We start from the raw sequence: 12,206 nt of genomic DNA, 5'->3' as shown, positions 1-12,206 counted from the left end.
AATCCTGAAACAGAATATAGTAAATAAATTATGTTGTAGGAAGCTCAACAGTTTCTACTTGAAGTTTCCATGGGGAAGCAGSTCTTTAGTTGATTGGTCACCTTAAAGAAAATCCTAAAAGAAAGAATTATACATTAACATCCTCAAGCAGCAGTTGTCTGTAACTGGAAGTGCCAAATATGATTAACTTCCCCGAGGTCAAAGGCAAGGTAATTTAAAACAAYATAAAATGTAAATTTTCAAACTCAGATGAAAAAAAGCAGCAAGGAGAAAGGCTACAGTCAGTATTCATATAACTTTTGGTAAATGCAACACAGTATGCAGAAARAAATCTTSCCATATAAAATGAGGCACTATCAGGATAATGAAATGATTTTACAATTTCATCTCACTTCCCATCTGCAGACATCCATAACCTTATAATTCATTCATGTACATGAAAAGATGYTCCTGGTGTCTCTGCTTCTGCACCATATTTATTGTRCACTGGCTTTCTTCAAAATATTTAAAATAAGGGACAATGAGGYTGCATTTTCAGAACATTGCAATCACTGGTTTGTTTTTGCAGATGACACATCCATGCATGTAATCAGCACATGGAGTCACAACTGCATTTCAAAACTTAATTGCTTCTCAGTATAAAAATGTATTGCGCCCATGAAAAGCTAAAAAACCTCACCAACCTCCCCCCACCACCACCCTTGACTACCCAAAATACCAATATGTAATCCTGGAGCACTTGATTGGCCACATAAGGGTTCTGAGAATCAGCAACATAACTCAGGCATCATTTCAGCCACATATGCAGCTCTGCACACCTTTTGAGACTGGTTAGAATATGAATATTCCCTCTGACTCTGTTCCCTTCCAAAACACCCTGTTTGAGGAAAAACTATGTGTTCAGTGCCTCTGCGTATGTAGCATCTGCTCCTTGAAAACGTAGCTGCTTATGTTTGGAAAAAAAACCCAAAAATACAAACTCAGGATCAGAAAACCTTGCCAATCTATTCTCACATCCAGCTGTATCACAATATTGAAAAGATGTTTTGATCTTTCTGTCACAAAAGCATTATGGCAAGCGTGACATTCAATTTTCCCCTACAATCAGAAGAATTACGGTGTAAATAAAAATTCAGAAAAATTACCCCCCATTGGCACACAATGCACACCAAATGAACACCAAAACACCACAACASTCCCCTCCCTTCCACAAGAGCATGTACAAAGTACAGCAGATTTCAACACTCACGGCTATCGTAGCATATATTGCCCAGGGCACGTCCTGTTTGCAGCAAAACTTCCTGGTCTTTGCAGTTTAACAGCTGCACCAGGGGAGGGATCAGCCCAGCATCCACACAGGGGTTTCTCATGAATTCTGCAAATAAAGCAAAGCCTGTTAATGCCAGAGCAGCTACCTCCAGTTTCACCAATTCCAGTTACACCAGCCTGGCAACTGGCTTTTTTTGCCTTTTCTGTCACTAAACACGTGCAGAGACACACTGTGTTAAGTTCTCAAGCGAGTTTCTAGAGAATAAACTCAAGTCAGGATTTGGGCTTAATTCTTTCCATTATTTGCTAATTTAGATGGAATTAAGGGTATTTAATTGACTTCCATGGAAACTAATTTAACATAGTTCAGACTAAGCATATTTTTAGCATCACAAAGAAGTGCTGAAAAGAACAGTGAATTCACAACAAATTCAACACTAAATAACACAAAAGATGACTTAAAACTACTATTCTAGAGCAGCATTTTTCACTCTCTATTCCCTTAATTAGAATTCCAGAAAAGCTTTTGCTTTAAAAAGAATTAAGAAAAAAAAAAAAAAAAGCTCAGTAAAAGGCTTTTATTTGGAAGGTGAAGCAAGAAACAGAAAAAGAGAGAATGTGGAATACAAGAGTTTATGTGAGCCCAAAGGCTCACAGCTTTCCACAGTCTAACTGATGCCTACCACAGGAGGAAAGGTAGAGGACCCATCCACTGGGAAGCTCTCTGCCCTTCCTTCCTGCTATGCCACAGAGAACCAAAGAATTATTYCACATCTGTGCAAGTCATAGAGAACTAYCCTGGTGTCAGAGACATAAAGAGCTGCTCTCCAGAAGGAGATACAGCTAGGCAGGAACATTTTAAAAAGGAGGTTTATGGAAAGAACCACCTGATGCACCACTGTTGCTTCACACTTTACTACAGAGCACCCTTTAGAGATGTAGTATGGAAAGGCAAATGGTCAAAATGTTTTTGATTTGTTCTGAACTACAAATTATCTCACAATCACAGAGAGGGTAAGRTAGGAGGAGACTGCAGTGAGTGGTGTGGTCCAACCTTCCTGCATGAACAGGGTCATCCTAGAGCACATGGCACAGGATTGCATGGGGACAGTCCTTGGACATCTGCARTGAAAGACACTCCACAAMCCCTCTGGGCAATSTGTTCCAGTGCAATCTGTTCCCGTAGAACARAGAAATTCTTCCTCACACATTGGTAAGGTCCCCTCTCAGCTGTCCCTTCTYCAGGCTGAACAGGCCCAGCTCACTCAGCYTTTCCTTGTAAAAGATGCTCCAGTCCCCTCATTGCCCCTGTGGCCCCTGCTGGACCTGCTGCAGGGGGTCCATATGTCTCTGGCATGGAGGAGCCCAGGACTGGACACAGTAAACACAGCCTCACCAGGGTTGAGTACATGGGCAAATTACGTCTCTTCCTGATCCTAAACAATACTGGATCTTTCAAAGTCAGCTACATTTGTGTTACTCAGTCATTTATGAGACAGAATGAACCAGGGTGTACAATCCCCCTAATAACAGATGAGAATTTTTTTCTGATTCTGGATCAGCAGAACTCCCCATGCCAATAACTCAAAGATGTCATACAAAGCTTGAAGTACAAATACATCTTAAATAATCCCTCTATTATACCTGTAACAATGTTCTTTGATGTTTCAGTAGCTACAAAATGGAATCCCTTTTGTATCTAATCCTGCAATGTTATTTTGGCAAAAGAATTGTCAGAGGTAAGCAATTCTCATATGATGACAAACTTYGATATATCAACAAGGAGATTAAGAAGAAACAGCAATATTTATACACTTCCAACAGAAGATGGTCGTGAGCACAATTAACCCACCTTCCTAAGGTACTGTAACATTTTAAAACTGTGGCCAGATGCTACAGTGAGATGGTGATGGTATCCATTGTAATGAACATAACACAGATCAGATACATCTGGTCTGTAAAATTGGTCCTGCCATGTCCTTTTAATGTTCAATCCATTTCTTTATCATCCACTTTCAACTTCATTGCAATGTTTATTTACTAAATGTTTTAAGTTTCTTCTTCTGTCTTTGACATCTCAGCCTCTTCCTCTCAACTGCCTGYAAAAACTCTTCTTCATTTCTCAGCTATCCCTGCATCAATTTCCTTTACACTCACTAACTTACCATTGTCTCTACATCATAAAAGTCAGATTCTTTTCTTTCTCCTAGTCTATATCAGGAAATGAAACTTTCTCTCTTCTAAAAGATTGAGAGGTCTCAGTCTGTTTTGCTGTTCAGGTTCTTCTTCGTGGGGGGAAAAGGAATAAGAAACCCTTCACCAGCCCTGTATTTGGAGTGAGCAGAAGCTTTTTCAGCAACAAAAGAACTGGGCAATTGGCTGAGCAGATTTGTATTTATCAACGTCATGTAAGAGCAAGAAGTAAAAGAAATGGTGCCATATGTATCAAAATAGATCTGTGAAACAGCAACAAAAATGTAGTAACTGCAACTACATTTGCAGCTGATACTACAGAGAAGTAATAGAAGGATGAGAAACTAATTGAGAACAGAGTCATTTAGAAGGTTTTCACTAACCTGAGAGAAAAGTAAACAGATTCTTTGAAGGAAACAGCAAAGAATTAATTACTTAAGAAGCTAGGAAGAGAACCACTGAGGACAGAGTAACATAAACCAAAAGAAAGACAAGATTTTGAAAGAGAAATCTAATTGTCTTGTAGTATTACACACTGTGAAGATGATTTCATTCCTGCAYCTGGCAAAGAAGACAAGACCAAAAACCTTGGAAGAAGTTCACCTTAAAAGGTTCACAGTGGAGAGAGAAACTCCATGTAACAAATGCATCTGAGCCTTCATGATGCTCACAGTTGAAAGGCAAATGGCTGTAGCTGGAGACACATAAGTGACTAAAGAGAGTTTTGAATGCTTGGATGCTTAAAATAGGAGAGACAAATATGGGCTCAAGCTGGGAGGAGGAAGAAGTGTGAGCAGAAGAGGTGAAACAGCAAGAGCAGGAAGAGGTGAAAAGGAAGAGATGAAACACGACAAAWCCACTAAGGCAAGTAGAGAGATTTGATGCAATCAGAGGTGCRTGTGTAAGATCAGATGAGGGGAATGTGAGAGGAAAACAAGAAGTGGGGGAAAAGATGCTCTTTTATCAGTAACACCCAAAATCAGAGACTCTGCTGCCAGCTCTGGCAATGGCTGACTGGGTTTAATGCTGACTTGCTGTACAATACTGCTAACACAAATTTCTCAAAGTCCCCTGAAGCTTGTTGAAAGCAGGTACAATATAAGCATTAAACTCTTGTATTTTTATACCATAAAACAAAGAAAACAGAATTCAAATGAAGTATTCGCTGCTATCCTGCTTATTCAACTGTTTCAAGAGAGTTAGAATCCAATGAGAAAAAACCCAGATGATCTCAGTCTTGAAAGCACTGGGCACCTTAAATAATTTCTGAATACCTTCACTTTAACCTTGATAGAAGTCCTAGTTACACATGCTAATGACTCTAAGAAAAAAGCCAAAAGCTATTTTTTATGATGAGCCAGGTAAAATKCCAGCTTTTCAGAGAGTTTACATAAAGCATCAGTTTAAAAGCTGTCAGAAAAAAAGGAAACATTAGAAAGTATTCAGACATTTAATGTGYTATTTCAGATTTGAAAGAGACTGGCTAAAATGCTCTGTAAGAGAATCCTTGAGGAAACAGTACACAGTAATCAGTTTATCTGTTGTGAACACTGATTTATTCTTAACTTTTCCCTCCTTGGGTAGGAGCTGAAAGGACCAACAGTGACGACACATGGTTGACAGTGATGTTATAAATATACTTATTATGAATTCATTAAGTACCAAAAAAAAGCATGTGATACTTTTGCCTAAATCTCTATCATTCTGAAACCTCTTCAGATTAAAATTTCTTTGTTTAATTTTTACTGGCTTTTAATCTAAATAATACTTTTAGTTTTATGTAGCTTTAACACACAAAACTCAAACATATATCTCTTCTTTACTTGTTAATATTTTTTCTGAATAACCATGTAGAGCTCTGTCTCAAAAACAGTAAACTGGGTGGAGGACACCACGAGGCTATCAGTCAGAAGCTGTAGCTTTGTGATTCCACTGAAAAGGTGGAAATGGAATGTGAAAATAGTCAGCAAGAATGTTGCCCTTTCCCTGAAGAGGCATCAGCATGAGGATTACATTACAAAGACAGGGGGATAAGGCTGCTATCAGCAGTTAAGAGATATCCTACTTTTTTCTCTGTCTGGCCTGTGGAGAAGGGAAGTCAAAATGGAATCTGTGCCTCTTTTGGCTGGGACAGCAGCAAGTGCAGGAGTGAGAAAAGTCACTCAGAAATGTTCTCGACCCTCCTTACAGGGTCTGTTCATAGTGTCTGTCTGCAGGTGTAAGGCCATTCTTCTGAGCTCAAGATATGCAGGTATTGGTGAGCTTTAAGATAATACTGTCTAAATAAAAAAATTAAATAGTTTTTTTATTATCTCTTTTGTTATATATTGTATGTATGAAATACACACCAAAATAGAGCTGATTCTTATTTGGGACTTTGGGGTCTTACTCTAACACATAYAATGCTCTTTAGGTAGGACTAATTGGTTTTGGTGTGGTATCAAAGGCCTCATAATGGTAATAAACCTATGACAAATCTCAGACCAAAGAAATTATCTACTGTGCCTTAACCACTGTATAGATGCTGCTGCTGTAACTATGGGCACTATGCATAACAGGTTGCACACACTGTGCATGTCTCTTTTCCTACATACTTTTAACAGAAAAATAAATGCATTTCATCAGTGGAGGGCTATTTCTGCCCCATAAATGACATTACTATCTTAAAAACTAAACAGCACAAAAGCAAGAGTAAGAAAAATTGCAGCAGCCAGATGCTGTTTGGATTGTATTAAAAAGTGGAGAAAAAAAATTAGACAAAACAAAAAGAGTGAAARGGAGGGACATGAAAGGTGTCTAATCTATAAAATGAAAACATAAATGAAGTAAAACATACTGACAAGTGAGGTGAAAAACTGAAGATGTTCCAGCAGAAAAGTTCTTGTAGAAAACCTCACCATTTCTGGCTACTTCTGCTATGATGTTAGCTACTTTTGCTGTGCAGGAAGATTGTGGCGTCAACAGACTCGCGAACACCTGAAGAACTCCGCTTTTCTGGATTTTTTCACTTGTCTCCATATCTGAAAAACACAGCACACAAAAAACACTTGTGCATCAAATAGCTTAAAGGAAGAACAGAAAGAAAGACAGAAGGGAAGTCTTCTCAAAAGTAAATATGAAAGTCATTATTTTCCAGTRTAAGGAGCCAACTTGTTATTTCAGTAACCATTCCTATTATATCTGWTGTACTCATAGAACTTAATACTTTKCCATCAATTAATGTATATAAGGTGWAGGMTATATAAATATATACTGATACTYATGCTGACATATATRCTGATATTCATACTTCAGTCTTTCCACCAGTCTCTCATACTGGAGRGACTGGTAGAAAGACTAAAGGTCATAAARTGATATGCAGCAGATAAAGGCATTATGCAAAAGTCAAGGAGTGGCACTCTGAAGTGATGAATTATTGGAAATGTTCAACAAATGAYGGGGGAAGTCCTTATAGTTCAGGGTACAGCCTAATGCAGTATAGGAATCAGAAACTGGAGAAAACGGAGAGCTAAGATGATTGTGATTCTAGACTTCTCTTACACTCACTCAAGTATCTTCTACCTTACTCTGGTACTCAGTAGCTCCAGTATAGCCTCAGTAGAAGGGAAAGGGAAAAACACTGAGTTTTCTGTAGTAGATACCAAAGATTTGTAACAAAAGCTCTCCTCTTTCTGTATGTAGTAAGAGGAATTGTGCAGCTGCTCCCTAACGTGACACTGCTGGCCAACAGTTCTGTAACAAACTGAAAACCAACATTGATTCGACTGGAGTTAAAGACAAGGTACTAAATGCTATGRCATATTTTGCTAATGCTATGAGAAATGGCATATTTGAGATTAATGTTAGTCTGACATACAGTACGACTAGATGGCAATTCCCATTTCAGAAAGCAGCATGACTCCTTAAGCCTTTATAAGGGAAGTTATTTGCATTCTTCAAAGTTTACTGTGAGATGCTCCCAGTGAAGCAAAACAAATCCATCTGAATGCAGTCTGCAATCAGTCTTTGGCTGTGCTTCACCTGTGAATTGATAAAAACATAYCACTSCCCTCTCTCCTCTTCCKCCTCCCTTTCYCCATTCTCGGGGCTGCAACTGAATTTGATTTGTGGCAGCCCCAGGACTCTGCTGCCTCCAGAGTAGGAGAGATCTATTTAAGCCAGCCTGAACAGAAGCCAGCACAAGCCTGGCAGAGGGRAGGTTTGTGGCTCACACACAGTACGTACATGCTTCAGTGTCTAGGAGCTGGTTATGYCTACATGACAGAAAACGGACTAAAAAGTGAGAATTCAAGTCTGGATAGTAGTTATGCCTCCCATTTTTGTACATAATTCCAGCTTGGGATGTTGGTGTTYGGCTTGGACCGCTCATCTACAATGTGTCGGTGATGACATCTGATTACAAACAAATTAGGCATCAATAAAGATTAATCTCAACATATCAGGCAGAATACAAATGTTAATTATTATTCGATTGTGTGCATTCTAGTTAACTGCAACTTWTGAAATACACTGAAAAGAAACCTCTCAAAAGATATGATGTAAAGGAGCTTATGGCTTATTTGGAAGCTTTTATAAACTGTGACAAATAGCATATACTTAATAGCAATATATTCCAATGGATATAGACACAATGAAAGTTTGAATTTAGAGAAAATCATATCAAGACTAAAGACTGGTCCAGACATCTCAAATGTCTGTTAAGAGCTTCTCTCTCTCCCTTAAGTTCAAAGTACAGAATTCAAAATGCAAAATAGGGTATGTGTGAATCTGTATTAGTAGGCAGGAGACACGAATTCATTTTCTCCTGTCACGCTGCTGAGATATACAGTATCCAGTCTTATTTTTTTTGGTCTGTAGTTTGATGGACTCATTACTGTGCAAAGCATAAATTACATAAGCAGAACTAAATATATCCTGCAAGAAGTGGGAAAATAAAATTAAATGCTTCTCCAGGCAAATTCTGTGTAGCAGATACCCCTGATTTATTTTATTAAGMAAAGCAAGGGAGCACCAATAAAAACAGAGACCCTAACTGATRTCTCAGAAATTGGGAAATCAGCTACCTGAGATCACACAATAAAAACTGCCCAGTGACTTGTTCTTACTCTGAAACAGTAGAGGAGGCACACTTGCACATACTCATTCCTTCCAACCAACAGCCTAATGTTTCTTGTTAGCCATTTGGGTATCAATGTCAAACCTTTTGCTAGTCATAAAATGGGGAAGGCTGACTAATTTGACCAGCAGTGAGTGCAGAATATCCCCACCTCTACTCTACCCTGGGTGAGTGCTCAAGCATCATTACTTTGGGGAAAAGCACATTACTCTGGCATCAGGCAGAAAAATTACTACTATCAGCCCACAGTGCTCTCCAAGGCATTTTTTGCCAGGAATTCCCTTAGGTGTAAAAAATGCCACAGGGTGCTTCAGCTCGTCTACTCCAAGTCTAAGTAAGCACCGCTCTTCCTCTGCAGAACACATACAATTTACACTTGGTGTAATATACAAATTAATTCAGTTTCCAAATAGAGAGATGACAGTATGACACTAAATCTTTGCAAGTAGTTTATAGTAGAACCTCCATATAAGACATACTAAGAGATTGTGCCAGGAAAATTACTCTTCCATCCTCATGCACATAGTCTGTTTTGCATCCACAAAATAAATCCATTTTTTTYCCCAGGGTTTCTATGTTCGTCATATTGAGGTTCTAGTAAAGAAGGTGAAAATAAAGCATGTGCTGTAACATACAGATTAATTTCTGAAATCCCATGTAATTAGCAGATATTTTTGTTATAGGAGACCAATCTTTCTGGAGTTTTGAAATGCTTACACAAGGAAGAGTATTTGATTGGAACAAGATGTCTTATTATAAACCTAAAATTGCCTTGTTAAATATAGCAWTTTTGCTCAGTAATTTTTTGTTCTTTTAAAGGAAGAAGACTTAACAGGCAATTGATGCATAGGGCTGCAGTCCAAACAAAGATCTTCAACCACCCTTCACCTGTCTGCAGAGTCAACTGTACACTCAGACCAGGTACTAAGAGTTAAAACGTTTGTCTGTAGAAGAGAATACCTAGCTGGAGATGTTGAACACGGTATCAGCACAGTTATAGGTATATAAACATTTCTTACAGTGCCCAAATGGGACAATTGCTTCACTTGCAAAACATGAGTGAACAGTCCTGTGTGTGACTCGGTTTTGCTCAGCTTCACATAACACATGTGCTGTATAAATACATAAACCACACARGGACACAGACAGGAACAGAAATGAAGGGAAGGGTGTGAGTGGTATTCTCTGGAGTGGGCAATGGATTGCCATGTTTATGGAGMAATATTTTCACTGTAATTGTAAAAGCCATCAGCTGTGTTTGATTCTGCAGAACCCGAGAGTGGGAAACCACACAGCAATGCTGCCAAAGGGCTGGTACCCCTACCACTGCCTGGCTCTAGGAGAAATAAGGTAGGGTTTGCTGAGAATTACAAACTGTTAGTGGCTTCAGCATAGGCAAACCTCTACTCTTGCCTTTCTTTGTTCTCTTTAGGGGCTGGAGAAAGCCTGACTGGCTTCCTGTCTCTGTGTGTGTATGCACTAAAGCAGTATTATTTATTAAGGATATCAATCTTCTGCATGCTAGTTTCATTCTGGGCTTCCTAATAAATTAYTAGAGGCTAAATTATTTTGAAAACTTATTTCAGTTGTCATCTTTTAAATTGCCATTTCAATTGCTGTTGGAGCATGTAAACCCAAAAAATTTCCCCAGGAGCAGGAACGACCTAAGCAAAATCTCTACCACATATTCTCCTCCTGTGCTTTCTGTACTGGCCAAAAAGGAAATCACAGCCAACATTCCATTAGCAGAATTGCATCCCCTTTAAAATCTATGAAATCGTGTTGAAAGAAACACAGCAATTTAGGTAGCCTGACATTAGGGTGCCACACCTCATAATCCTTTTGCTGCCTGTGATACATCTGTGATCTCAAATGCTTTCTTTCAAAGCCTGATTTTCAGTCTGCTCGCACCAGCCCACCCCCAGAGCTGTCCCTGTCTTAAAGCAAAGGAACTGCAGGACTCTAATAATGCTGCATTARAAACAGCCCTTTTGCACACAGTGTAATACAACATAATTGGAAGGAAAAATCCTCTAGGGTGGAACCTGCTGCTTTAGATGTCTCCTTGTATCACCAGATATTGAGACAAGGGGCATGTTAGATCACGTAGTGTCAAAATTGTATTAATGTCATAGCTGAGTGATTAAAATGTCAATATACTTGCTTTTTGTGGTTTTTGCAGTGCCTGAAGTCAGAACAGTAAAGGGTGTGGGCAGGAAAATCTTTAATGCCACAGATCAGAGCTGGAGAGCTGAGCACCGTCGCTATCAGACTGGTTAATTAAGTATCAGAAACAGAGGGAAAAAAGTCTAACATGTTTCGAATGAAATTCTACACTCTCTTCCCTCTCAGCTCTATTTCTTCTGAAATTTCACATCCCTCCATTCACTCTCCCCTCWGTATTATTTTGTACCTTCAAGTGAAAGAAGAGGCAGAAAGGGGGAAGGGAAAGACAACTCATATCTATTAGCAGTGCCTTGCTAGTAGAAGAAAGCTACAGGCTTGCCATTCCTATTCCGTATGAACAATAGGTTTAGGTTAAACTAGTAACTTAGTAATTTAAATTAAATTAGCACCCAACAGCAGCGGTGACCAGCACTGCAACAATTTCCATGTTGTGGGGTTTCACACCACAAACGAGGTACAGCACAGAATTATAAATAAACTGCTTTGTGAGGATCGTCTTGATTAAGCAAACTGTGTTTGCCATGTACTCTCTTGAAAAATGCACATCTTTCTAGCTAAGACATGTRGCAAAAATGTTTTATAAACCTCCTGAAACTAGTGCAGAAAATTACCTTGGCTTTMTAATGTTCCTCCTACATGTACTCTCATCAGAAAGAGAAAGATGAACACATGAATAAATAATGATGAACCACATATATCATCAAAGGRACCTTCCATCTGCTCTTCCAGGAGGCAGAAGGGAAGAGAATGAAGGGAACAAGGGAWATCTTTCAAACAAGGGATATCCTTCAAACTGGCAACGCTCCTCATCCCCAATAAAAAGGTTCATGTGGCCAAACATAAGCGTGGATGCTCTCTCCATACACAGCCTCCCTCAAGAAACACTGACCCTCTCCCCACAGCCTCCTACTGTGTTTTTCAACCCACAAAACAAAGATTTTAGTCTGGCTACAGAAGACCAAAAAGTGAGTTGTAAAGAACCTCTCAGAAAAACAAATTACATGCTCCCATGAAACAAAGAATGCACCATTGATATTTTTTGCTAAACAAGGTTTTGCTTAAAGAACCTTGACCAAGTAGTGTGTTCTCATTATAAAGAGTTACTTTTACAGGGGGAAAAAGGTACTTTAATAATAACAGTAATTTATGTATAAAAATAACTGTATAAATTTGATTTTTTTTTTTTTTTTGCACACTCCTCCTCACACAGAGAAATCCTCAAAATCTGCATGCTCACTTGTCCTTCAAATTAGACACCTATGGGGCAAGGAGGGAGGATTCTTCCTTAGCTGYACAAATGTTTCCATCATGGTGTTTGCTCTGTTTTGTCTCTGCCAGCTACAGGGCAACTTCAATTCCTATYTTTAATGAAGAAAGAGACAGTACACAGATGTTTGTAATTAAAATCTCAGCTCTAACAAGGAAGGAAGGGCAGATGGAG

At 38.9% G+C, this 12,206-nt stretch overlaps 1 protein-coding gene across 4 annotated transcripts in view; it reads right to left on the bottom strand.

Moving 5' to 3' along the window:
* Nucleotides 1–12,206, bottom strand: part of RAP1GDS1 (Rap1 GTPase-GDP dissociation stimulator 1) — an 85,755-nt gene that overhangs the window by 34,862 nt on the left and 38,687 nt on the right. For 3 of the 4 annotated variants that reach the window (XM_057366584.1, XM_057366585.1, XM_057366586.1), the window contains exons 3-4: nt 6,360–6,482; nt 1,250–1,375 (exon numbers count right to left, since the gene is read on the bottom strand). In XM_057366584.1, the coding sequence (XP_057222567.1) occupies nt 1,250–1,375; nt 6,360–6,482 (249 nt within the window). Of the gene's footprint in view, nt 1–1,249; nt 1,376–6,302; nt 6,483–12,206 lie in introns of those variants that run through there. The other variant, XM_057366587.1, reaches the window with a different exon arrangement.

This window comes from Malurus melanocephalus, unplaced genomic scaffold (assembly GCF_030028575.1).
Source record: "Malurus melanocephalus ecotype Western Australia unplaced genomic scaffold, MMel_1.1 scaffold_68, whole genome shotgun sequence".
In the NCBI taxonomy this organism is placed as follows: domain Eukaryota; kingdom Metazoa; phylum Chordata; class Aves; order Passeriformes; family Maluridae; genus Malurus; species Malurus melanocephalus.
Note: the sequence above shows the minus strand (reverse complement) of the source record. Positions and strands in the feature narration are given on the sequence as shown.